At 58.9% G+C, this 24,908-nt stretch overlaps 1 protein-coding gene across 2 annotated transcripts in view; it reads left to right on the top strand.

Moving 5' to 3' along the window:
- Window positions 1-7,623: 7,623 nt before the first annotated feature.
- The window catches only part of NOTCH1 (notch receptor 1), a 43,849-nt gene continuing 26,564 nt past the window's right edge, over window positions 7,624-24,908 (top strand). For both annotated transcript variants that reach the window (XM_068413663.1, XM_068413662.1), the window contains exons 1-2: window positions 7,624-7,773; window positions 9,372-9,453. In XM_068413663.1, coding sequence (XP_068269764.1) covers window positions 7,716-7,773; window positions 9,372-9,453 — 140 coding nt within the window. In that variant the 5' untranslated portion in view covers window positions 7,624-7,715. The remainder of the gene's footprint in view (window positions 7,774-9,371; window positions 9,454-24,908) is intronic.

Raw genomic sequence — 24,908 nt, 5'->3', positions numbered from 1 at the left:
GGGCAGCAGGAGACACACGGGCACCCCTGAGCCCTACAGCCGCAGCCGGCGGGGCTCAGCCCCCCGCAGCCACACACCCAGTGGCATTTGGAGCTGGTGGCCCCGAGCCCTTTTGGCTCATTTGGCTCATTTGGCTCGTTTGGCTCATTTGCTGTGTTTCTCTGCAGGGTTGCAGCTGACAAGGCAGCAAACCTCCTCCCGCCTGGAGAGCGAGTTGTTTTTCTCCCCCGCCAGTTGCAAGGAGCCCTGTTTGTCTTTCTCTCCCTTCCTGTTTACTCGCTGCCATCGGGACGGGCTTTGATGTGCTTTTGTTGCTGGACATTCGTGGGAGCATCGTCTCGCGGGCGCCCAGTGCAGCGGGGACCGTGACTCTCAGTGCGGCAGCTCCAACCATGCCAGGGCCCGCAGAGCCCATGTGCCGCAGGGGCACGGCTCGGGGAGCTGCCGGAGCCGGAGGGAGCGAGCACAGCTCTGCCCTCGCACTGCTCCTACGCTCCAAAGTCCAGGCGGCAGCGAGAGCCCTGCCCAGACGTGCCCGGGTCGGACCTCGCTCCGGAGGGGCACAGGCTCGTGCCAGGAGTGGGCAGACGGCGGGGGCATGAGGGGTCCCACCAGGCAGCATCACCCTGTCCCCATGTGTCGGGGCAGGAGGGGTCGAACCCATCCCTCCAGCCCCTGTCCAGGGGTGCAGGGATCTCCCCCCCCGTGCTCCCGGCTTCCTCCCCGGCCGTGGGTCTCACTGCCCGTGCAAGAGCCGCTGCATTTGAAAGGTCACCGGGCTTTGAAGTCAGCGGCTCGGGGCAGCAGGGGAGGGCTCACACCTTGCTGGCATCTCTTTGCTGGCCAGTTCCCAGCCCGCCACCCGCGCCGGCCCGTGCCACGGGGAGGGGTGTTGTTAATTTACATTTCAGCCTAATTCTAAAGAAAATCCGCAATGATTTTCCAGGAAATAAATCGCTCACCCATAGGTGCCAGTTGGCAGAGGTTGGGGAATGGGCTCTGGGGCTTCTCCAAACCCTTTCCCACCAGCTGTGGCACCACGAAAGCCCCCGAGCGCAGCCAGCCCCGTGGGAGCTGCCACGGCACAGGGCAGGGCACCCCCTGTGCCCCGGCACGAGGGATGCGCTTGGCATGGCAGGGGTTTCCTGGGGCTCCTGGGTGCACCCAAGCATGGTTCAGGGGGATCCTCCCTCCGGGCCAGGGAGCCCACCATGATGGGGCACCCCACAATAAAGCGGGCAGCTCTGGGAAGGCAGCCGGTGCCCCGCAGCCTCTCTGAGAGGAAACAGCATCTTTTGGGCGATTTCTCCTGGTTCCCGTCTTCGTGTGCCTGGCTTTGATTCGCGGCTGAGCCCTGTGATAATGTGGCTGCCTGGGAAGGAAGGGAGTAGAAGGAACTGGCTATTATGCTTGGCCCCTCTCCAGGAGGTGTTTTTGCTGGGAGGCACCAAGGTCAGTGCTGGGTGGGAAGCGCTCCCTGACAGCAGCCCTCACACATGCGCCCGGCCATGGCAGAGGGGGCGCAGGAGCCCCCACCCCACCCCAGCAGCGGGGCTGCCATCCTGGGTGCCCGTAGCCCAGAACACCCCACGTCGGTGCAGAAGATGCTTGGTCCCCTCTTTACACGTTTTGGGGGGAAGAGCTGCTTTGCAGCCACTCTGCAAAACGAAACATCTCCAAATCTTCCTGTTTCCATGCGGAAGGAAAGAGGGGGCGGTGGGTGGGAGCGCCCGCCAATGGAGCAAGCAGCAAGGGGTGCGGAAAGCACTTTTTCACCCTCTTTTTGTAATCACTTAAGAATTTCAGCTGGCTTCAGCCCGGCGCAGGAGCTCCCAAGTCCCGAATCCCATTGCTGTGAGAACAGAGCTGGCACAGAACTGCCCCTAAAACTACCTGCGGGCGTCGGTGGCATCCCAGGACCCTGCAACACCCCCCCCCCCCAGGCCAGCTCAGCGAGAAGGGGCATGCCCGGGTTTCTGGGAGTGATGTCTCCCAAAAAACCTGCCCAAAAACCTGCACGGAGTGAGTGTCCGCGCGGTGTGACGTCTTGTCTTGAGCGCTTGCCCCGGGAGAGGCAAATCCCAGCAGCGCGGAGCCGGGTGAAGCCGCGGGGATGCCAGCGCATCCCAGCTGTGCCCGGCGCTGCGCTGTGGTCCAGACATCCAGTATCAGGTTCATGCCCGGGCTTGTGCGCAGCGAAGCGCGCTGGGGTTTTCACTGCTGCGAGCGATGGTTTTCAATCATTTAATGTAAATATCAGAAGAGGTTTGTTCCTGGCCCCTCCACACGCTCCGGTGAGCAACTTCTTCGCTGAGATGATGAAAAGTCCCGTGTGCCTCAGCAGGAAAAGGAGGAATGGAAGAAAAAGCAAAGAAACGGATGGTTTTGAAAGCAGATACACATGAAACGCAAGGGGAAGACACGTCCTGCGCGGTCCCAGGGCTGGGGGCAAGGCTGGGCTGGGGTCTGCACTTCGAGAGACCCAGGGTGTTCCCCCCATGACAGAGCCACCCCCACCATGAGCTGAGTGCCTGTGACACCCCGAGGAATCACCCCGGTGAGGGAGGGGACAGCACACGGGTGCAGGCAAGGACAAGAACAAGCGTGGAGGGGACAGGGACAGGGGCCGAGGGACGGGGGACCTGCACCTCGAGCCAGCCCGCGCGGGTGGGCGCACCCATGTGCTGGCACCCGCAAGGGAGCAGCGTGGGGATGGGACAGGCGTGGGGCCGGGCACATTGTCACCCGCAGCTCCATAAACCCCGTCGGCCTCTGTTTACACAACAGCGAATGTTTCAGTTGGTTTATGGAGGCGGATAAGAGCAGCGCAGGGGACGGCGAGGCCGGGGCCGGGCGGAGAGACGCCTGCCCAGCACCTGCTCTCCCTCTGCAGCCCATAAAGGCATTTTATTTTAAACATGACACAGATTTTATAGCACAATAGCGCTGCAGCACCTTTCACCCAGGTACAAACAGCGTGGGGAAGTCTGCTCCCCCGGGATATCTCCCCGCTTGTCGCTAATCCCATGGGTGAGAGTTGCTACGCTGACTTTACACACCGAGAAACGACGGCCAGAAGCAACCGTGCAATTAAAACCAGTTTCAGCAGCCCGCGAGGAGGAAAACCCCGGTGCCAAGCCTGGGCGCAGCAGCCGTGCCAGGGCAGGGACACGCATGGCACCGACCTCTGCCCACGGCAGCGAGGGCTGGCTGTGCCCTGTCCCGTCCCCACCCCGGACACCCGGTGGGACCGATCCCCACGGTGCTGCCGGAGCACAACCACCCTCCCTGGCACGTGCTGCCATCACCGCCGTGCCGGAGGGCTGGGGCGATCGGTGTGATTTATCCTATGGCCGTCCATTCACAATCCTCCACTCAGCTATATAAGAAAAGAAAAAAAAAAGAAAAAAAAAAGAAAAAAAATCAGGATTTAGACCATTCTTGCAAATCCAGCCTCATTTCTCCAGTGTCCTGGGGAATCGCAGCTTAATCCCATTACGGGGCAGCTTTGGCTGGGATAGTTTTACATCGCAGACTCCATGACCAGCTGTATTTTTATCTGCTCAGACTTTCCAGGATGCTCTACCCACTTTGATTCATGCTTAATTACTAAAAATTGCATTTTTTGAGAGCGGGAGCGAGGGCGCGGGTGCGGGTGCGTGTACTAGCTCCAAAAAGCAGCCGGCGGAGGAATGCCAAACCAGCACAGGGGGGAAGCGGGAGAGATCCAGTTTGATGCCTGCCTTATCGGTCCTGTTTTTATTACGCTGAACGTAGAAGAGCAAAATATTGATTGTGTTGATAATGAGATGAAAGTGTCAAGAAGGAATAGGCACACCAGTTACTCAGGCGATTGGAAGCCGCGTTGGTTGTATTTAACAGGCATTTGCCATTAAAAAAAAAACGCCTGTTTTTATTTAAATAGCCTAGGGCAAATTTCTCACTAAACCAACTTTCCCACGCCAGCCCAGTGCTCTAACTCTGGTTTTTGGCAAATTTTTTCCTGAGCTGTCAAGGCAAAATATATATAAGAATGCTGGTCTCACTTAGGTTTTTTTCCAGCCCCTGGAGACATGAAAATAATTTACAGATGTGCGTTACCTGTTTATATTTGTATTAAGTTTTGCTTAACGGACATAATTTTCTTAGCTTGCAGTAACAAAAAAATATTCCCAGAGTTTCACTCATTTAATTTTAACTTATTAAAACTTTTAAACATGTGTGGAGGTTTTATGTTTTGAAATCACTAATCACATGGACAGTTGCCAAGGTTTCTATTAAAGCCTCTTACGAACGCTATTTTTAAAAGTACCTAAAATCCCATTATTTTTAACCCCTGAAGACCACTCAAAGGAAAAAGTTTCTTTGGATTTATGGCATATTCACCTCTTATTGCAAAAAGATTTATGCTGAATGCTGACTTTTCCCTTCCTCCCCTTTTTCTTTAACTGGTAGGAGTCTCTGGGGGAGGCATTTGGGAGAAGGCAACTCGAGGAGGATCCCTGCGAGGATCTTGCGCCATATCCCCCCGTACCAGGGGAAGGATGGCACCAGATTAAAGCGGGACATCTCCCAGCAGCGCCTGGCTGGAGGAGTCATCCTCACCCCGACATGCTCGTGCCCCCGTCCTGCCCATGGGAAACCACAGGGGAGCCTTTTACGTGCCCCACGGCAAAGCCTGCCCTGGTGCAGAGCTGCCCCACTGCCGTGGGGTCACAGCAGCCCCCGCGTGATGGCCATAAATAAATGTATTTGACCTTTCATGCTCAGGGGGCAAGGCGGTTACCCGGCAGCAGCGACTCCACCACCCAGTCCTGCCGCTGCATCCCACCGCGCCGCGCAGCAGCCAGCATCGCCGCCCCTCTGTCCCCAGGCAACGCGGGCATGGCAGGACCTCGATGGCCCCGTGTACCCAGGCATGGCCACCATGGTCTGGGGCTGGGGGAGCTCCCACAAGTTTCAGGGAGCAAGTCCCCAAGCGCAGCTAAGCTGAACACGCGGCGCCTTCTGCACGTGGAGAACAAGCCCGGGCAAAGCTACGGCCGGTATTTCCAGGCAGGTAGAGCCGAGATGCTCCCAGTGGGGAGGGAGAAGGGGAGAAGATGGAGAGAAAGGGAGCAGAAGGCTCCATCTCCAAGGAAGCCTGAGCGGTGGAAGCCTCAGGCTGCCCTCGCAGCTGCCTTGCCTCCGGCTGGAGTTGAAGATCATGGCATGGTCGTGGTGGCACAGGGATGTCACTCAGCCGGGGCGGAGGTGGGGGCTGCATCCCGCTGCCCAGCCGCTGCCATCCTACTCGTGTCTGCAGGGAGCATAAAAGAGGGGGGGCACCCACTTCCCTGCCAAGGGCAGAAAATGACGGTGAAGAGGCATTACAGCCTCACGTCCTTTGGCATCTGTTATTTGCTCCTGAGCCAAGTGGCGTCTCCCCCGGGATGTTTTAGGGATTCAGAGGGGCTCGAGCTCCCAGCAGCACCCGAACCCCGGGGTGGCACTGTGCTCCGCTCAGAGCCCCGACCCCCCCAGCCGGATCAGGGCACCGCTTTAGAGCCCAAAGGGACGAGTGCAGGAGCGGGGAAGCAGGGGAGAGCGCGGGAGCGAAGTACCGCTGCAGGGCTCGCTCCTTTGATCTGACGAGCAGACTCTGCCCTTCGGTTTGTTTAATTGTTTCACACTTGCTCTGGAAATAATTTACAACAGGAAGCAGTGGGATAACACTGGGCCTGGCATGGGATGGGATGAGCCCCGGGGGCTGGTGGTGAGGTGCCCTGTGATGAGAGACACAGATGACGATGGTGTCACCTCCTTCCCATTAACCCATTGCTGACCCTTGCTCCTCTTCCTCTTTCCCAAGCTTTCAGCCAAAGGCCGGCAGCCAGCCCTGCACATCCCCACATCTGAGAGCTGTGAAGGAGCCACCCGATGACTTCCAACAGCCACAGCTCGGAGGGGCTCCATGAACTCGACGGGATTTAGGTGCCCCCATCCCCGGGCCGGTTAGAACCCCAAATTCTCTGTGCTCCGAGCTTTTGCCCCCTCCTTTGCAGGCGCCACAGCACAGCGCTGCGGTGGCAGACACGAGGCTGCTGTGGTGTGACACAGGGGACCCGTGTCACGGTGAGCTTCGCTGAGCAGGGTTGGCCCCCACATCATTAGCACCCTCACACAGGTTCTCTGTGGGTACAGCCGCTGAGCACCCCCCTGCAGGCACAGCCCGCGGGTGACACCCCCAAACATGAGTTTAAGTGCTTAAGCCCGTCCCCAGGCTCAGGGCCTGGCTGGGTTTCGGGTGGGACGTCCCCACGCTCCCATCCCACAGGCTCTGGGGCAGCTCGGTGTGCCAGGCTCAACCACAACGGAGTGTCGGGCTGGAGTGGGGCTCTGGGGACACGGGGGACCCCACAGGCAGCGCTGCATGCGCGGGAAGCCTGCGCACATCTGGGGGTTGCTGGGCTGCCTCCCAGGTTTGGCTTCCCTTCTTCTCCTAATTTATTTGTTTATTTGTGGATGCGGCGCATGGGGCTGGCCGGGGCTCTGCGAGTTCATTAGTTCACAGCACAAAACAAACAACATCCGACCCCAGCTCCGCGGGCAGCTGCCTGCACGCACGGCCAAGGTGGGGAGGAAGTGGCTCAGCGTACCTGCGCGTACCTGCATCGTGGTACAGGTCAGGGTGGAAGGGAATCCCACCCCGTGCCCACGAGCACACCCTGCGCCCGGCTCTCCTGTGACCCCAGGGGATGCTCAGCCCGAGCATCCAGGTGCACTTACAACCACCCCATCCCTGTGTGTCCCCGTGGTTTATGTGCCCAGGGCCCCTGCCCAGACATGCTGCAGGTCAGGCTGGGGGCCTGGGTCCTCCTGTGGTCCCTGCACAGGTGCTGCAGCCCCCAGGGGCTGTGCAGGGGCTGGGGGGGCTGCACTGGGGGAGCTGTGCAGGGGCTGTGCTGAGGTTGGTTGAGGGGGCTGCACCAGAGCTGGGAGAGGGCTGTACTGGGGCTGCACTGGGACTACGGGGAGAACTGCACTGGGATAATCCAGGGTGTGCATGGTGGGGGGTGCACCAAGGCTGGGGTGGGGGGGCTGAACTGGAGGTGACTGGGGCTGCACAGGGACTATGTGGGGGCTCCTTGTGGGGGCTGCACGGGAGGACTGTGCCGGAGCTGCACCGGGGATGAGGGGGCTGCGCTGCGGGGTTGTGGGGACTGCAGGGGGGGGCTGCACCGGGGGTGTCCGGTGGCTGCATGGAGCGGGGGCTGCACCGGGGGTGTCCGGTGGCTGCATGGAGGGGGGGCTGCACCGGGGAAGTCCGGTGGCTGTATGGGGGGGATGTCTGCACCGGGGCTGCCCGTGGGGGCTGCGCGGACCCCGCACCCTCACTCCCGTCCCACGCAGGGACCCTCCGTGGTGGGAAGGGGGTTCCCAGCGGCGGCCCCCCGGGCTGGGTAGGGAGGAGCGTCCCGTCCCGTCCCATCCCGCGCCGTGCCGTGCCGTGCCGTGCCACGGCGTCCCGCCCCGCGCCGTCCCGCCCCCCCCGCCCTCCCGCCCGGCCCGGCCCGGCCCGCCGGGGCTGAGCAGCCGCGGGAGGCGCCGGCGCTCGGAGTCGCTGCGCTCGGCGCTGGGGCGCGGTGTGTCTGGGGCAGCGCGTACCGGTACCGGCTCGGCTCGGCCGAGGCCCCGCGGATCTATGCGGCTGTGAGCGGCGGGAGCAGAGCGGCATGGAACGGCTCCTGGCGCCCGGCCTCCTGGTGCTCCTGCTGCCCGCCCTGACGCGAGGTGAGGGCCGCCGCGACGGGCCCCGCACCGGCAGCCCCAGCGCCCGGCAGGAAGTTTACTGAGAGCGGGGCCGGGCGCGGCGTGTGCCCCGGTCCCGGCTGGGCTCCGCGGGGCACCGGAGCGCGGCGCCGTCCGGGGGGGGCCCGGACGCGGGGCCCCCGTGGGAACCGAGACTCGGTGCTGCGGGATGCCTGGGACCGGGCTCAGCTCCTGCGGGGGGAGCCGGAGCTCGGCGCCGCCGGGGAAACCGGGGCCGGGACCGTGGGGGAAGCGGGGCTCGGCACCGCGTGGGGGCCGGAGCCGCGGCGGGGGCTGGGGCTCGGTGCCCCGGAGGAGGTGGCGGGGGAACGGCGCTCGGGGCCGCCGGGAACCGGAGCTCGGTACCGGGGGCTGCCGCGGGGAACTGCGCTCGCTGCCGTTGGGGGGACCGGAGCACGGTACCGGGGGCGGCCGGCGCAGGGCGCGGCGGGGGGCCGGGGGAGCCGGCGCTCGGGACGGGCTCGGCCCGGCGGAGGGGCGCGCAGGGCGGCCGCGCTCCTGCCTGTTTTTCCGCGAGAGCTTTCGACCGTTTTGCAAATTTTTCTGGGTTTCCTGTTTCTTGAAAGTCAGCCGGGGCCCCCCGCGGGCCCCCCCACCCCCCCGGCGCCGGCCCCGGGGCGGGTCCGGGTGCTTCGCCGCAAAAAGCGCTGGGAGACCGTCGGGGGTGGCCGGTCGGGGCCGGGGAAAAGAGCCCTGGAAGTGGCCGGAGGTGCGGGACGGAGCGGGGAGCAGCCCACCCCCGGGGGGGCCGGGGCCCTGCGATACCCCCGGGGCCCTGCGGTGTCCCCCTCCCGCCCCGGGGCCGAGCGAGCAGCCTCCTCCGGAGCAGGGGCGTCCTGGGAGGATCTGGGGAAGGGAAGGCAGCGGGGCAGCCGGGGCTGCGAGCCGTGCGTGGCGCTCGGCCCCTCGGAGGCAGAGTTTGCAGAAAGTTGTGCCCGGCCAGAGTGGTCCCCAGCACCCCGCTCCATCCCCCTGGGACATGCGGGGCTGGGGACAGACCCCGAGCGCAGCGGGGTGTCCCCGGGGTGCGTGGGGCTCGGCAGCCGTCCGGGGGAGAGGTTTGGTTCTGGCGGTGGCGATGGGAAGCTGTAGTCACTCAATCTGAAATTCCTCTGGCTGCACACGCGTGTGGCAGAGCCGGTTACCGTGAAGAGCGAGTGGGGCAGAGAAGGGGAAGAGCGAGCCAGGGTGGAACTCGGAAGCGATTCTGGTACTTTCAGCGAGTTGCTGTGGTAACTGTGCAGAGTTGGGCTCTGAGGGCCAGACAATGAAACCTTTACTCATAGCAAGTTGTGATGGGGCGACTCATTTCATTACTGAGTTAGTGGTAACGAATGGGCCCTCCAGCAGGCGGTTTTTCCCAAATGGCATTTGTCACTCAAGGGCCTGATCTGGGGTTTCTCTCTGTCAGTCCTCCCGCTGGAGGAGAAGGCAGAGCCTACCCTCAAGCCCACCCTGAGTTTATTTTTAGGTGAGCCTTTCCATGCTGGGGCCACGCGGTCCCTGCCCACCTCCTCCCGGCACCTGCGCTGTGGCTAACGCTCTCCTTCTCTTCGCAGGTTTACGGTGCACGCAGCTTGCCGAATCCTGCCTCAACGGAGGCAAGTGTGAAACTTTTCTCAACGGGACGGAGGTGTGCCAGTAAGTATGGAGGAGCCAGAGGATTTTCATCTCCCCCGACCAAAGTATTGACATGCATGTTGACTTTGCTTTGAAGGCTCTGGATTTAATAGGGCAAGATGCGTTTTCTTTCCTTGAGTGGCAGGAATAACCTGCTTGTGTAGGAGTCGCCGCGAGTTTGGCAGGATCGGGCTTTGTTCCTAGCTGGGTGGAAAAACATGGGCAAAGGGCCATGTTTTGCTGGTGTTAACCTATGCAGACTGCCCTGCTGATGGAGCAGGAGGTAGGGCCAGCCCGCGGCGCTCGTTGGACCGTCGGGCGGGGAGGGAGGCTGTCTGTCTGTCTTCCAGCTACTCCCTCCTGGCCCCGAAGCGCTGCCGTTCAGTCCCTTGCACCCTGGCAGTTCGTGGTGCAGTGTCCAGTACGTCTCCAATAAACGTTCAAGAGAGGTTTCATGGCGTGGCTCTGGCTGCTGGTGCTACCCCATTGGTGTCTGTGGGGCATCACCTGGGGCAGGTGGGGAAGCAGGGCCACCTCCTCCCGCAGCCCTGCCAGCACCGGTGCCAAGCTGCGGTCCAGCCCGGAGCTCCTGGCAGGACCTGGCACCCGGGCAGGAGCTTTCTCCAAGCCGATTGTGGGGAAACGGATGTGTAAAGCGTTGGGACTCTTTGAAGGACCAACCGACCCACCGCAGCGATGGCCGATTCACTCCAGGCTCCCAGGGAACAATAACCAAGAGAAATGAATAAGACTCCAGCTCCCTTTTTAAAACTATTCCATAAAAGAAATGTGAATGGGCAAGGCTGTTTTCCGGCCAGATTTCCCCTCTGCCTGTTGAACGTGGCCTGAGCTGAGAGCAGGCGGGGAGATGTTCCCACCCACCCCAAATTTCCAAATAGGAAGTCCTCGGCGGAGGAACCTGAAGGCATTTCCAATCCCAACCTGTTGAATGGCAGTTTCCCTTGACAATGTGTGTTGCTTTTTTGCAAATCCGCCTGGGTGCCGTTACTCTGCCCAGTAGCCGGGCACCTCCCACCCCCTTCTCCAAGCTGAGCCCCCCAACCCTTTGGTGCAAATAAATCAGCAAATCAATCAGGCACATGAGCAATTTAATGGACAAAGGCTGGGTCCCTTTGTGAGCCACTAATGAATGCACGCCACTTTTTTTTGCACAGAAGCCCTTACCAACGCTTGACGCTCTAAATCTTGTTTTCTTTCATTCAAAGAGCGACAGCTGGGATTCGGTCGAAATTCGGCAGCTATTGTTAAGGGAGGCAGATTAATGCTGTGTGACTAATCATGTATGGCTTCCCAGAATGCCCAACCCTCCACCCCCTCCCCAACCTTACACCCCTCCTTTTCCTTGTGGTCATTCTTCCCTTTTTTTTTTTTTCTTAAGTCTCTGCAACTCCTGATTTACATTTCATGTGCAGATGGTGATGGAATCTAATTAGATGTGATGTGTGCGAGCTCTATTTGGAGGAGAAGCCTCCAAAGTAGGCTTGGGGTGGGCTTTTTTTAAGAGGAAAAGTTAACTTTAAAGAACTTCTTCGTTGCTGGCTGTGAATAACCGCCTCTCTCTTGGCTGCAGACGCCGGGATGGCTTCACGAGTGTGTGCGAGTTATTTTTTGCAGGAAACTAAGGTGTGTGCTCTCAGTGTGTTGAAGCGCTTGTCCTGTGCAGGGTACGCTCCGTGGGCAGATATTAGAGGTACTGCCAGACTGGAGGAGGTGCAACTTTCCAAGGTATCTGATAGCAGCTCGCAAAATCCTGTTTTTTTTCACTTGTTTGAATATCTCTTTACGAGTAGTTTTGCTTCCAAGCTTCTTAAACAAAGCAGAGCCAAGAACACAGATACCAGACGCAGAAAAGCTTGGCACTGCCCTTTGGCGCCTGCGTGAAATGCACCATTTTGGCTGCTGGCCACATCTCCGCTCGGCCTGGCACTTAACAAAGTTTGGCCATAAAGCCCCATTGTGCTGCCCCCACAAATCCAATTAGAAAGCGGAGTGAAATAAATAGCATACGAGGGAGACGCTCCTCCAGCGTCCCGGCGTTTGGGGCGGGAGGGAGGTACCTGGGTTATACGTGGAGACGACTCTGATAACACCAAAACCGAGTTATCAGCCCTGTTACGGAAAGGGAATCGCCGGTGCGAGACGAGGAGCTTTCTCTGCATTTATTACTTTACAGCGTTAGTTTATAAAACTCCAGGTGCCTTATCTCGCTTGTCCCTCTGCCAGGCAGTCCGGGGCACGCAGGGCTTTAATTGAGTGGAGAGGACTGAGCGTTTGATCGAGGGCTCGCGACAGAAGCGGTCTAATTAAGCTGCCTTTGGAGCTGCTTTCCGTCTTGGCAGGGGTAGCCGGGTCTGCGAGCGCTGGAAGAGCAGAGGGAGAGTTTTGTGCGTCTTGTGCAGAGCCCAGCGTAAGGCGCAGGGTGGTTCTGTCCCACACGTGGCACTTGCACCAGACCTGGAGCTTTAAAAGGTCCGGTCTGGGGAGGGCTCGGACCAGCAAACAGCGGCTGCCGCGGTGTTTGGCATGTGGTTTCGCGGCGCTGGGGAGCTGCGGCTTTCCAGAAAAAGCACTCGCCTTTGACTGAGGCATTTTCCCAGGCAAAATGAGAAGGTTTTTCCAAAAGATCGTTTTGACTTCTAGTGATAGCTCCTAATTAGGCTGTTGGATAACTGTAGTTTTGACTGGCATCCCTGCAAATGAGCAGGGCTGATTTTAGATTGCTGTGCCACGTGACATTTATTCCCAGGACCTCCCTTGCTCCGCTAGTTAAAAGCAGATGGCATTAAAGAGGGCTGCTTCGAACCCCGCTCCACCAGCCTCTCACCATTAAAGTCAGAGGAGCTGCGGCTGGGTTGTCATACTCTTGCCCAGAGAAGCCAAATAGACGGCAAAGGAAAAGAATAAGTTAAATTAATCACTAGGCTTGCGCTGAAAAGGGGGAAAAGTCGGTTTGCTAAAGTACTTCCTCTGTTTATGAATCAGCGTGGCGTTGTAGTTCAGCCAGGGTGATGGCTCCTGAGCTGGTGCCCGTTGCCACCACCAGCTTCCACGGGCAGCGGGCCAGAAACCTTGGAAGAAACATTCAGAGGGGGGACTGTAGTGGGAAGAGATGATTATTTTAACTCAAAACTCTTTCAGGAGACAACCAGGAAGACAGAGGAGTGATCTGAGCCCTGCAGCTCTCTGTGCCCTTCAAGTTATTCAACTGCTCAGTCATTGTTATCTCGTTGTAAAGGGCGGAAGTTTCCTTCTGGTTTGGTTTTTCTCATGTGCTTTAACCAAACGTTATTTCCATGAAATAATAACAAAGAAAAAATGCAGTCTCTGTGCTGGAGAGGAAGAGGGTGGAGTGTTGAACAATCAACCAGAGGAAGCTCTTAAAGAAGTAGACGAGCGGTGATTCAGCCATGTTGAGAATTCTTGATGGCGCTTTCGAGTCTGATCTCATTCTCGGAAAGAACAAGGTGGAAATGGGTAAGAGGGTAGATTAAAAATACAAAAGCGTCACCTGTTTCGTATTCCAGTGGAAGAGAAACTTAGCTGAGGAGCCCAGCTGGTGAGGGACAGCAGCAGGATTTTTTAGCTCTTTTTCTAGAAGAATCTCTGTTTACATCTCTGTGAGGTGTCTTGATGGTTATCACTTGTCTCAGGTGGTCCCACTGACTCCTGCTAACTTGCCTTGGGATTTTATTCGTTGGTCTGAGGTTTTTTCCTTGATTTTTTGACATGGTTGGGATACTTGTGATGGCCAGAGGGTTGTACTGCGTTTGGGCAGGGGCCAGCATGGGTCACGTTCAAGAGGTGACATCTCAGTAGGTCCCTCAGCAGTACCTGCGGGACAGAGATGAGCAGGAGAGATGGGGTGATGCCTGCTGAGGTGAATTTGCTCAGGGGCTCCCCAGGATGCAGAGGGGATGAGGTATTCGCAGTGGCCATCACCACCTGAGATCAGAGGTGTGATGTAGTGCACGGGGCTCTGCTCCATGGGCAGCTTCTGGAGGTTGCTCGCTTCGTCATATGGGATACGTTTTATTACACCAAAGTCTCTTCCATCTCAACCACTTGACTCACTGTCTTCCTACCTACTGGAAGCCACCATATGTCCATTGTTGGCTGATACTTGGCTGGAAGCCACCATTTGTTCCAGCTGATACTACATACCCTGGTCTCACCTCCAAGGCCGTTACAGTTTATTGTATGTAGCATGAGGGAGACACGTATAAGTCACCGCAAGACCAACCTATTCACCAATTAAGGGCTTGGATAACATAATCAACAGGCAGTTAGCAAGTTTTAAAATAACATTGTTTGGAAATTAACCTGCTTTTTCCAGGCCTGGAGGTGTGCTGACCCTCGTTTTGCTCGTGTTGGTAGGTGTCCCGAATGGTAACGGTGTGTGTACATGAGTGGAATGTGAAATTTATAGAGCATCAGTGTGTTTAACGAGGGAGTAGCCTCGGGGTGCAGTTACTGAGAGCTGGTAAGGTCTGGACCTGGATGGAGATTTCTCTGTGGTTAACGTGTCGCCAAACTCCAGGTTAAGTTTTTAGACCATGTAGAGTGGAAGAGCCTCTGGGATACAACTTAAACCACCCTAGGAAAGCAGACGTGCAGTGGGGTCTCAGTTGAGTCCTGCCTCCATCCCAGGGGCCAAAAGGTGTTCGGGGTCTGTCTGCTTCACTGCAGGTGTGTGGCTTTGTGTCCAGCCAGCTCCTGCTGCCACCCAGGATGGGGCAGCACCGTGGGGCACTTGGGCTGCTCGCTCACAGCTCCTCAGGCCAGTCCTGGGCTGACCTCCTGCAGCCCTTTGCTTTGGGGGCCAGGGTTAGAAAGACCATCAGGCTGGAGAGGTGAAGGTTTGGGGTGATTCCCGATGATTTCTGAATGGTCTTTTCATCTCATTGCATGCCCTCGGCACATAGCACCGAGGCGCAGCGCCTGGAAGTGACTGTGCCAAAATCCTGCAGGTCCCTGAAGCTGCCCTGATGCATGGTGCCCTCGTGAGCCTGGATTTGCTGCGTGGAGGAGGCATCCCAGCTTTCCCAGTTCATCTGTCCGTGGAAGGGCTCAATCCTGCGGTGCCAGGCTCCTTGGGGTCGGTGTCAACAGGTGCTGGCAGCAGTGGGCCAGTGTTACCACCATCCTGAGGACTGCTAGCCATGGGTGTTGTGTTGGGCGCTCACCAGCCCAGGGCTGTGCTCGTGCTTTGGTCTGGGGTAAAACTGCAGCTCCTCACATCGGTCTGCAATAGGCGTAGAAATGCTACGCTGGTGTTGAGGGGGACGTTGTATTTTTGCTTCTTGGGTATCTGAACGTGGAGGCATCCAGGAGCAGAGAGGTGAGAGGGTCAGGGCCCTGCGTTGGCACCGCTGGCGTCAGCAGGGTCTGATCAGGGTCACAGACCAGGGGCTCTGGAGAGCTGAGGAAGCCCCAGCTGGACGTAATAGCACAACCCTCTTTGCATACGTATCGCGTGTGGTGTTGGGAAGTCTTCCCAGCACCGCCCTAGGTCTTAGTGACACCAGGCCATGGCAGCTCCCACCCGCCTGCTCGGCGAGCCCCGGGACAGCTGGGGACGCCCACCTGGGGACAGAATCAGCCAGGTTGGAAGAGCCCTCTGGGATCATCGAGTCCAGCCATTGCCCTGACACCACCCTGTCAACTAGACCATGGCACTAAGTGCCATGTCCAGGCTTTTCTTAAACACCCCAGTCTTGACTTTGACATCTGAGTCTCGTTGGTAGAGCAGCTCAGCGCTGCTTCCAGCTGGCCGTCTGGCCGAGGTGTGACGGCGCCCGTTCATTCTCACACACCCTCATACGGGCTCTGCCATCCTCAGCACATGGCAGTGCCAGGACCCGTTGCAGCCCCTCTGTCTACAGCTCTAGCACGTGTCTGGGGGGTCGGTCGCCTTCTCTCACCTCCCCGCCTTGGCGAGTGCCCCATGGGCAGGGGTCTGCAGTATGGGATGATGTCAGGGTATCCACACACATCAAGCGAGGTCTGCTTGGTGCCTCAGTTTCCCTGGTGGCAGTGAATTAGGTGATGGAGGTGCCTTGATGGTAAATGCAGTGCTTGGTGCGAGGGGTGCAGGATCAGGGCCACGACTAAAGCCTGTGTGAGGGGTTGGGGATGGTGAGGAGACATTTGGCCAGGCCATATGGGGAGCCCTGGCCCAGAACAGCATAGAATAGAACATTTTCAGTTGGAAGGGACCTACAATGATGATCCAGGGTTCGTGCTGTGCTCCTGGCCAGTGATGTCCCTCATCTGTGTCTGCAAAGGGAGCACGACACCGGTGAGATGTGAGCGGGGCGGCTCTGGGTGTGCTTTCCTCGCCCAGCGGTAATTAATGTCTACTCCAAGCTTTCACCCGTCACATCCTCCCCTTCCCCCACGGCGGTCTGGAGTTAATATTGGAAAAGTCAGTTAAACAGTTAATGTTTAGGCCCTGGTTATTAGGCTCTTGCACATTTCCAGCAAAGGCAGCGGAGTTGCATTTTAATGGGAAACTTTCACGCTCAGTCAAGTTGCAAAAATTTATTTGCGCAGGAGTCGTTTTCTTTTAACAAGTTTTCCCCCTAATTCCCTTCCCCAAAATCTGAATTTAATGGTATTTATATGGGAAATGGATTTATTAAGTTTTAATGATGCCATAACGTTGCCCTTATTTAATAGCGGGGGCACCCTGCAGGCGAGCGGCCGTGGGGTGGTGGGCTGGGAGGGCTGGGTGCCGGCGGGCTGGGGAGCCTCTTGCTTTGGGCTTGATCTCAGGTCAGCGCGGTGGTGCCAGGCGTTGCTTGGACCTGTGCAGGATCAGTCCCAGGCTGCTGCGAGGGCTGCAGGGCTGAGCCTTGGCTCCTGCTGCTGGTTCCTCCTCATCCTCCTCCGTGGCTCCTGGCGTGGTCACCGAGGGGAGCAACCAAAGGAGGGTCTTTACTTTGGCAACTGCTCCATCTCATGTCCCCGTGCCATCAGCAAGGCGATGGGGACCCCGAGGAGCTTAAGCTCCCCACCGGCATCACTGCCTGGGGGGCTGAGTGTTTCTGAGGGTGCCTTGGTTTATTTTAAGATGGAAATTATCTGCTGTCGATGAGCAGCCGTGGAGGAGAGCACGTCCCCAGCGCTCCCGCCCCACCAGTGCATCCTTGCGCAGGGGGATCTGAAAAAGACCCTCCCAAAGGCACTCACGGCCGGGTAACCCCTGGAATCGCCCCTCTCGGGGCAGGTGGAGGAACGTGGGTGCCGACAGCGGGATGTCACCTCACACCCGCTGCAGTCGGTGGCCAGAGCCCCGTGCGCCAGCTTCGGGGCGGGCTGGGAGAGTGACCCCATGGGCGAGCGGCCCGGGAGGAGAGGGGGGGCCTCTCCCGGCCCCCAGCCCCATTAAAATGTTAGACACAGCCCTCGGAGTCAAAAGGCAGGGCGACAGACGGCCCTTTCACAGGGCCCGCTGCTCCCCACACAAGGGGGGTTTCCAGGGGAGGGGGCAGGAATGCGGGCTGCGGCCGGAGGGCAGCGCCGCCACCATTGTCCCCGCTCCCTCGGCGAGGGCGTCATGTTGACACAGGGATTTCTGCCGGCAAAAGGTGTCGGAGGCAGAGTCTTCCCTCCCTCCCTCCCTCGCCGTTTCCTTGGTTAAACTCGACAGAAATCCTGGGATACAGATCCCGGGAGCAGATCCCCGTCTGCTCGTAGCTGCTTTACATCCCTCAGGCCACGGTTTCCGAGGGGGCGAGGGTTTGGTTGCTAATAACTATTTTCAGGAGTTTTGCTTTGCTGGCAAAGAGGAACCGGCAGCTCCACGGCTGTGAGGTTGTGGGGAGCTGGGTCCATCGCTGTCCTTTGCCCGCTCCCCGTCTCACCGAAACAGCCCCGGCGCAAGTTGCTCTGGCTTTCGGTAGGGTTTGTGCCGCAGGGGCACCCGTGTGCTCTGCGAAACCCCCCTCTCCTCCTGTTTATAAATATCGGAGCTAAATATAGCTTGTTTAAACTCTTGGTGGCTGTTCAGATCCTAATCTCAGGTTTTATGTTCAGGATTAGAAGAGTGGGATGGTGGGGTCACGCGTGCCCCGGGTGGGAGTTTTCCATATTTGGCTCTCGGGCAGCGCAGTGTTTAGCCAAAACTTGGAAAAGTTAAAAAAAAAAAAGAGTTCATCATCGCTGAGAGAGATGGTGACACTGGCACTGCGTGCATGCCAGAGCTCCCGGGAGCAAGGCAGCGTGAATTCACCCTGCACAGGCAGCACGTGTGGGCAGCACTGTGTCCAGAGCAGGCAAAAACGGGCATCTCCCCCAAAAAGGGATGGGGAAGGGAGAGTGACCTCGGGCACCAGCAGTGCTGGGCTGGCGGGTGGCCTGGGGAGGGGGAAATTCCTCATCTCCCCCCCAATTCCAACTTTTCCTTCTGCTGGCTTAGAGAATAAAACATTTTTAAGGGGAAAATGTTTACAAATGAAAAATCGAAACACGGAGCAGTTGCCACAGCTGCTGGGCAGCACAGTAGGGGGAAAGAAGAGCCGGGTGACTTGATGGTGTCTAACAGGCACAGCAGTCACCGGTGGGGGCACTGGCTTGAGGTCCTGCCCCGGGACGCTTGCCCCTGCCCCACGGGTGGGCGGTGGGATGGTTGTATTCCCTGGGGATCCCCCGCTGGAAGCCTTCATGGCTTCATCCTCCTTCATGGTCACCTTCATCCTCCTTCATGGTCACCTTCATCCTCCTTCATGGTCACCCCATAAACGGGCTCCTCCAAGAGAAGGCGCAGGGACCAGGATGAGCAGGGAGAGCAGAGCCCAGCGCAGGGCAGCGGATTGACACCAGCAGAGGATATAAAAAACATCAACTCGAGGGGAAAAAAAAAAGATATTTCATAGCAGCCATTGTTGAGGGTGGGAATGAGGCGAGTTTTGTCTTGGTCTCTTCCTTTGACATCTTTCATGTTTGTTGTGAGTGAAGCTCCATTGAAGGCCAACTCCTTCCCAGGTAGCCGGTTACCACCTGGTGAACAGCCTGGCCACTTCGCTTAGTAATGGGATTATATTGTTTTTTTCATTACAATGGGAACTTTGATTCCCAAACTGTCCTGACTAATGTCTGCTTAAGAAACAAAGCCATTTTTTCCCCTCTTCCCTTCACACTGGTAGGAAGAACAGGGCTGTAGCACATTTTTTCCCCACTCCTGTCCATGAGTATATCCAGCTTTGAGAATTCCTTTAGTTTCTCTCCAGATGAAAGTCTGGGTCTTGGAATCTCAATTAGATGGCTTGGGCTAGGTCAAAAATGAAATGGAACAAGAAAAAAACACATCAAAGACTTTGGATTGCAGTTTGCTTTTTTTAATTAAACAAGACTGGAGATCTGCTCTTGCTTTATTAACCTGATGTCACTCGGAGTAACCTGCTGCTTTGCCAACCACCCTCCCTGTGTGAAACTCTGTTTTTTTCCCAGGCTGGAGTCCCAGAGTGTTTAATAAAGCAGGGCCTGGATGGGACTTTGTGAAAAACCGCCGGTTTGGTCTAGCGCTGGTTTTTGGTGCTGGGAGGTGTTTGTGGGGCAGTGCCGGCGCCGGGGGAGTGCGGCAGGGCCGGCGGGAGCTTTGGGGTGCGTCGCCTGGTTGGGGTGCCCCATATGGGTGAGGTGGAGCTGGGCAGCTCTGCCTTGGCTCTCCTGGGAGCTGTGGCAAAGCTTTTGGTTTCTTAATGGACTTGTGTGCCAGAAACCACAGAGCGAAGCTGCAGGTGAGGCGTGGTGAGCCCTGCTGTGCTGCCAGGAGGTGGGTCAAGCGGCCCCCACCAGCCCCCGGCTGCCAGGGCAGGAGGGAGCATCCATGGCCCCATGTGCCCCAGGGAGGTGAGGGCAGCGTCCAAAAGTGTTCCTCGTCTCCCTGCACCCATCTTCCTTCTGCCGGCTCCAGGGGTGCTGTGCCACCCCAAGCAGGGTGGCGATGCCAGGGCAGGAGCTGAGCAGGAGATGGGTGGTTCAGGTTGGACATTAGGAAGCATTTCTTCTCAGCAAGGGTTATTAGCCATTGGAACGGGCTGCCCAGGGAGGTGGTGGAGTCACCATCTCTGGAGGGGTTTAAGAAAAGACTGGACGTGGCACTTAGTGCCATGGTCTAGTTGACATGGTGGTGTCAGGGCAACGGTTGGACTCGATGATCCCAGAGGGCTCTTCCAACCTCATTGATTCTGTGGGACCAGAGCGCAGGGTGCTGAGCTCTGCCTTCCCAGCAGGACGGGTTTCCAGGCCTGTCTGCCTTCCCCTGGCTGTGGAGCGTGCTCCCGCGCTCGGCGAGGTGTTTCCAAGGTGGGCTGATGCTGCTGGGTGGCCATACACACCTGCGGTCCCCAGTGATGCTCCATGCAGGAACACGGGAGGGGCTCGCAGGAGGCAATGGAATAAGAATGAATGGAATAAGGTGGGATGGGAAGATGGAATAAGAAGCAGATCTTTCCTCTCAGCGACATGGAGACATATCCCTGAGCACCAGCCCTTTCTCTGGTTGGATTGGAGCTGGGGGAGATCAGGGTCCACCGGGCTGGCACCGACCAAATGTGTCTTAGGGGGAAGGGTGTAACTTCAGGAGAAAGCTGAGGTGTTGCTTCAGGCTGTGCCAGGTGGGAAGGCACCGGCACGACTGGAAAAGTGGCTCTTGTGAGTGGATGCCTGAGGAACACAAACGCCCAGCGCCTGCAGCTGCCGGGGCTGCGCAGGGGAGGGGGTGAAGCAGGACGTTGTGGTTCCCGTTCGTAAGCCCAAGGATGACGGTTGCCCCGAGAGGTGTGGGGGTGATGGGGTAGGGTCGTGCCACCGCTCTGCAGCTGGGAGCAGGGTGCAGGGGCTGTGGTCCTGCAGGTGTGATGGGCCCTCGGTGGGGACCCTCTGCACCACGCAAGGTCACAGTCATGGTCTCTGAACCCCCTCTGTGCTGGGGTGGCTCTGCTGGGGACTCTGGGGCGCAGGGAGGGCGGCTCATCTGGGATGGCTGCTCCGGGCCATGGTACCACAGAGCAGAGAGCAGCATCCCCCCAGCCCAGCCTGCACCTGGGGATGGGCATCGGGGTGGGGGAGACCCCGCACCCAGCGCCTGGGTTCGCTGCTGCCCCAGTGGCAGCGGGGACTCTCCTGGCCCCATTAGTCTCCAGTACCCCCAAAACAGGGCTCGAGTAAGGACCTGAGCCTCCCCTCCTCGGCTTTCCCACGGTGCTCGTACCTTGGGGAAAACAACCGCGGCCATTTATGCTTCCAGCAGATGAGGGTGAGGAAGAGGTTATGTGATAGCAGCGCAGATAAGAGGCAGCTTGGACACGGGGCCAGCGGCTGGGATGGGGCTCCCCGCCAGCCCCTCGTCCCCTCCCGCAGCGTGGGGCTGCCCCCGGACCTGCCCCCCCATGGGACGGGGACAGGGGACAGCCCCTGCGTGTCCGGTGGCCGTGCTGTAGCTTACACCTGGTTTTCATTTTGCTTGTTGGTTTATTTTGTGTGTTTTAAGCCCGAGGTGGGTTTTACCTCCAGCTCTGCCACGGTCTCAGCCCTTGCGGGGGGACGCACCCTAGGGCCAGGCAGGAGAGCGGTGGGTGGTGCGAGCGCGGCCGTTCTCAGCTGCGGGCTGAGCTTTCGCTGAGCCCCCCACGTCCAGGGCATCCCCCATGCCCCCAGCCCCCCTTAAACACCCCCCGGGCTGCGCTTGAGCAGGGCTGAGGCATCCCCAATTCGAACAAAGCCCCCGTGCCGCCATGCGGGAGCCGTGCCGGGGCGGGCTGGGCTGCGGGAGCGCCTGGGTGTCATCTGTGCTGGCCGTGGCAGATGGCAGCTTAGCGCGGAAAGGAAAACAGCAAAACTCTTGAATTAGTCTTGGGTCAGAGGTCGCAGAAACATCTGCCTCGGGATGCTTTCAGTGCCCGCATTGCTGCGGAGGGACAAAACCTGTTGCTGGTGGGTTGGAGGAAAAGCCTTGCGCGCCGCGAGCGGGGAGGGAGCGAACAAAGGGCTGGAGGCGCGCAGGGAGCTGCACGCATGGAGCGCCTGGCACGGGGGCCACGGGCTGGCGGGGGGCCGGGGTGGGCACCCCGACTCTGCGAGGGGGTGCTGGAAGCTGTGGCACCCAGGCAAGCGCACGTGTGGTGCCCAGGCGGGGCAGCGGCGTGGCGGCAGAGCTTGTCGGCTCTCCGATGTTTCTGCGGCTCATTCATGCTTTTGATTATGGGATGTGCCGAGCTTTTCTGGAGCCTTGCTGAAATAACTGCAGCGCTGGGCTGTTGTTGGTAACTCGTTAAGGATGTGCAGCAGACACAACAAATGCACGTGCCCACGCTGAGCAGATCCAGATTCGGCGCTGGGAGCAGGGTGGGAATTCGGGGCCGCTGTTCCCGTTCCCAGGCCGTCCCCTGGGACTCGCTGTCTGACCTTGGACGAGGCCTTCTCCATCACCCTTCACATTGCCCTTGAATCATGCTGGAGATTTATGGGTCGGGAGCGCGGTGCATTATTAATTGCGCCTCCCCCCTCGCTCCGGGCCGGCGTGGAGGGGGAAGACGCGTCGCAGCCTGGTGTCGTGGGAATCCATCCAGCCCCAGCCTCCACCTGACCCCCCAAAACAAAAAGCCACCAGGATGGACAGGAGGGTGTAAGTCAGCGTGCTCGCACCTGCGAGGAGCACACACAGCATCCCCGTCCGCAGGGGTGGGGACCCGCTGCTGCATCGCTGGCCCCTGTCCTGCCTGGTGCTTCGCTGAGAGCCCCGGTCCCTCGGTTAGGTGGTGTAGAAAATACCCTAGAAGTTCAGAGTTGTGGGACTGTTCGCCCTGACTTGCACCTTGTCAGGTGCTGGGAGAGGGAGCATCGTGCGTTGGAGCAGGGCTCAGCCATCAGTGGGGTTGGGATGCTGTCACCCTCTGTCACCATCTGAAATGTCAGAGTGGGTCGTGGCCGGCGCGTTCGATGCCTCTTCAGCAGGTTAATGAGTCAACGGAAACAGTTCTCAGCTGCGTGCTCAGGGGAGGGAGAGACACTGGTATTTTTAGCCATTCCTGCCTGGGTTGGGAACGGGGCGTGCGTCACGCGTGGGGCTGGGAGCGCGGCCGCGCTGGCCTCCCCGGGGATTTCACCGAGGCTCCTCGGGACCCCGGGGAGCTTGGCCGCCTTTCACCGCCTCCAAGCTGGTTTCTAATGGCCCTTCTGAGCTGTTTTGATCCTGGAGCACCCACCCCGTCCTCTGCCAACACGTATGTCTGTAATTAAAGCGTAGCTTTAATGTCTCTTATGCTCATTTCCATAAGCTGCTTGGGGTTTGGTTTGGGTAGCCCTCGCTTGGGAAATGCTAAAGGAAAAACCACAGGGAGCTCTTCAGCTGGCTGAGCCCGCGGGGACGTCGCATCCTCCACGTCTGCTCACCTGGGAGCCCTGACGCTGCCACCCGCCCGTATGCTTCTTACAGAACACAAAGCTTAGCTCCCTGGGCTGAACTTTAGGAGAGGTTTTTAGCCCCTGGGGAAGTAGGTGGACGCATGATGAGGTTGCAGCACAGCTGGGAGCTGAACCTGGCTCTGCTGAATCCAGCTTTTCCAGACCTGGGAGAGCTGAAAAATAACTATGTCTTGGGCTGGCCGCCTTCTTCACCTGCTTTTTGATCTCTTGCTTTGCATGCGAGGCTTGTCTCCAGGCTTTCCTCCGCAGCCAGGACTCTCTAAAGCCGTTGTGGTTGTTGGGCTTTTAAATGCAGCTCCAGAGTCTCTGGCTGTGAGCGAGCTCTGGGACCCGTGTGGGGAGGAAACAGTGAAATTCATCCTGTGGCTTCTGTGCTGTTGCAAACGTGGGCAGGAATAGCATCATTTCTGTGCAGAAGCCTCTACAGATGATGCGGGAGCGGTGCCGAAGTCGCTGGGTGTGAGGCTGCCCGTGGGCACGTCCCGGGCAGAGGAGCATCCAGTCTCCTCTTCCGTGCTCTTGCTGAGCAGCGATATCACTGTCGCGATAGTGACGTCCCTGCCGTCAGAGACCTTTTGCTCTGAAACCTTGAAAAGAAACTGAGATGACTTAGAAACCGTGGAAGGAGTTTGAGAGGGCTCCCTGAGCTGGGAGCTGGGGCTGTGTGTGCGGTGGGTACGCGAGGGCTGTCCCCGTCCCTGCCACGGCTGGGGTGTGATTTGGGGATCGCCGGGCACCCGCGGTGGGTCTGTGCTGCCCAGCCCCGCTCTGCGCCGTGCAGGCTCCTGTGTGGGCTGGAGTAGTGGCTACCGGATTGTAGGGGTGCTGTGTTGTATTGCTTTGTTTCTGAAGGGTTGCTTCACCAGCACGTCTCCGTGGCTGGAAATACCCTCCTTGCAGGGAGGAGAAATGCGGTGCGTGATTGTACCCCGGTCCCGCCTGCCCACGTGTGCCCATCGCTCAGCGCAGCCTCCTCTGGCCTGGGCAGACCCGTGCTGAGCCCCTCCCTGGCGTCTGCTGCACCCTCCTTGCTCCTTGAGCTGATTGCGTCCATAAACCAGCTCTTAAACAAATAGAAAGCCGTGTAAAAAAAGTCTGCAAACTCCATGAAACTCGAGGGGTTTCCTGCAGCAAAAGCCTGGAAAGCACCCGGGCAGCGCAGCCGGGCGCGGGGCAGCCCCCGGCCCAGGCAGTGCCAGTGGCCCCAGCCCCGCTGTGCCTTCAGGCAGGGGCTCCCCTGCCCCCGGGGGGGTTCCTCCGATCACTAATTAACCTCCTGGCTAATAACCATGCCCAGGCTCAGGCTGGGCTCTGGCTTCCCATCCATGAGCCCAAACCACCACTTGCCTGCGCTGAAATTGGAAATGGTCCGAAAACTAATTGGGTGGGAGGGCTTTCGGCCCCGGCCTCGTTAAAGCCCCGCGGCGCAGGAACCCCAATCCCAGCGATGGCCCCGGGACGCAGAGCATCGCCTCCCGGTCCCGGCTGCCCCCGGCGGCACCGCTGCGAGCCAGATCCTGCGCCGCGGTGCTTCCCGTGCGATCGGTGCTTCCCGCGCTGTCCCCGAGGCTCTTTGTCCAGCATCAATTTTTTTTTTTCCTTATTTTTTTTTTTTCCCCCTCGTTTTTCTCCCATTGGAGAATCTCGTGACGCTTCCCTGTCCGCCAGCCGTCGCGAGAGCCCGGAGGATTGTTTTAAGAAAAAAAGCGTGTGTGTGGTGCGGGAAGGCGGAGGCGAGCAGCGCTTTTAACAGATGACTGCACACTTGAGCGGTCGGTTCGCCGATGGCGTGCCTGTGCCGGCCGCCCGGCCCCGCACAATGGCCCCTCTGAGGCGGCCGCGGCCCCCAGCCCTCGCATTCCCCCGCGCCAGGCCACGGCGCAGCCACCCAGAAGCGCCGTCGTCGCCCCACGGCCGCGGCGCCCCGGGCTCGGAGCCGCCGGCGAGCCGGGCATCGGGCGCGGGCGCCGGCAGCTGCTGCGCCTCATTAGGATGCACACCTGCTCCCCGCCGCCCTTTGTGTGCCG

Source organism: Nyctibius grandis, chromosome 16, assembly GCF_013368605.1.
Source record: "Nyctibius grandis isolate bNycGra1 chromosome 16, bNycGra1.pri, whole genome shotgun sequence".
NCBI lineage: Eukaryota > Metazoa > Chordata > Aves > Nyctibiiformes > Nyctibiidae > Nyctibius > Nyctibius grandis.
This window is presented reverse-complemented; position numbering and strand designations above follow the sequence as displayed.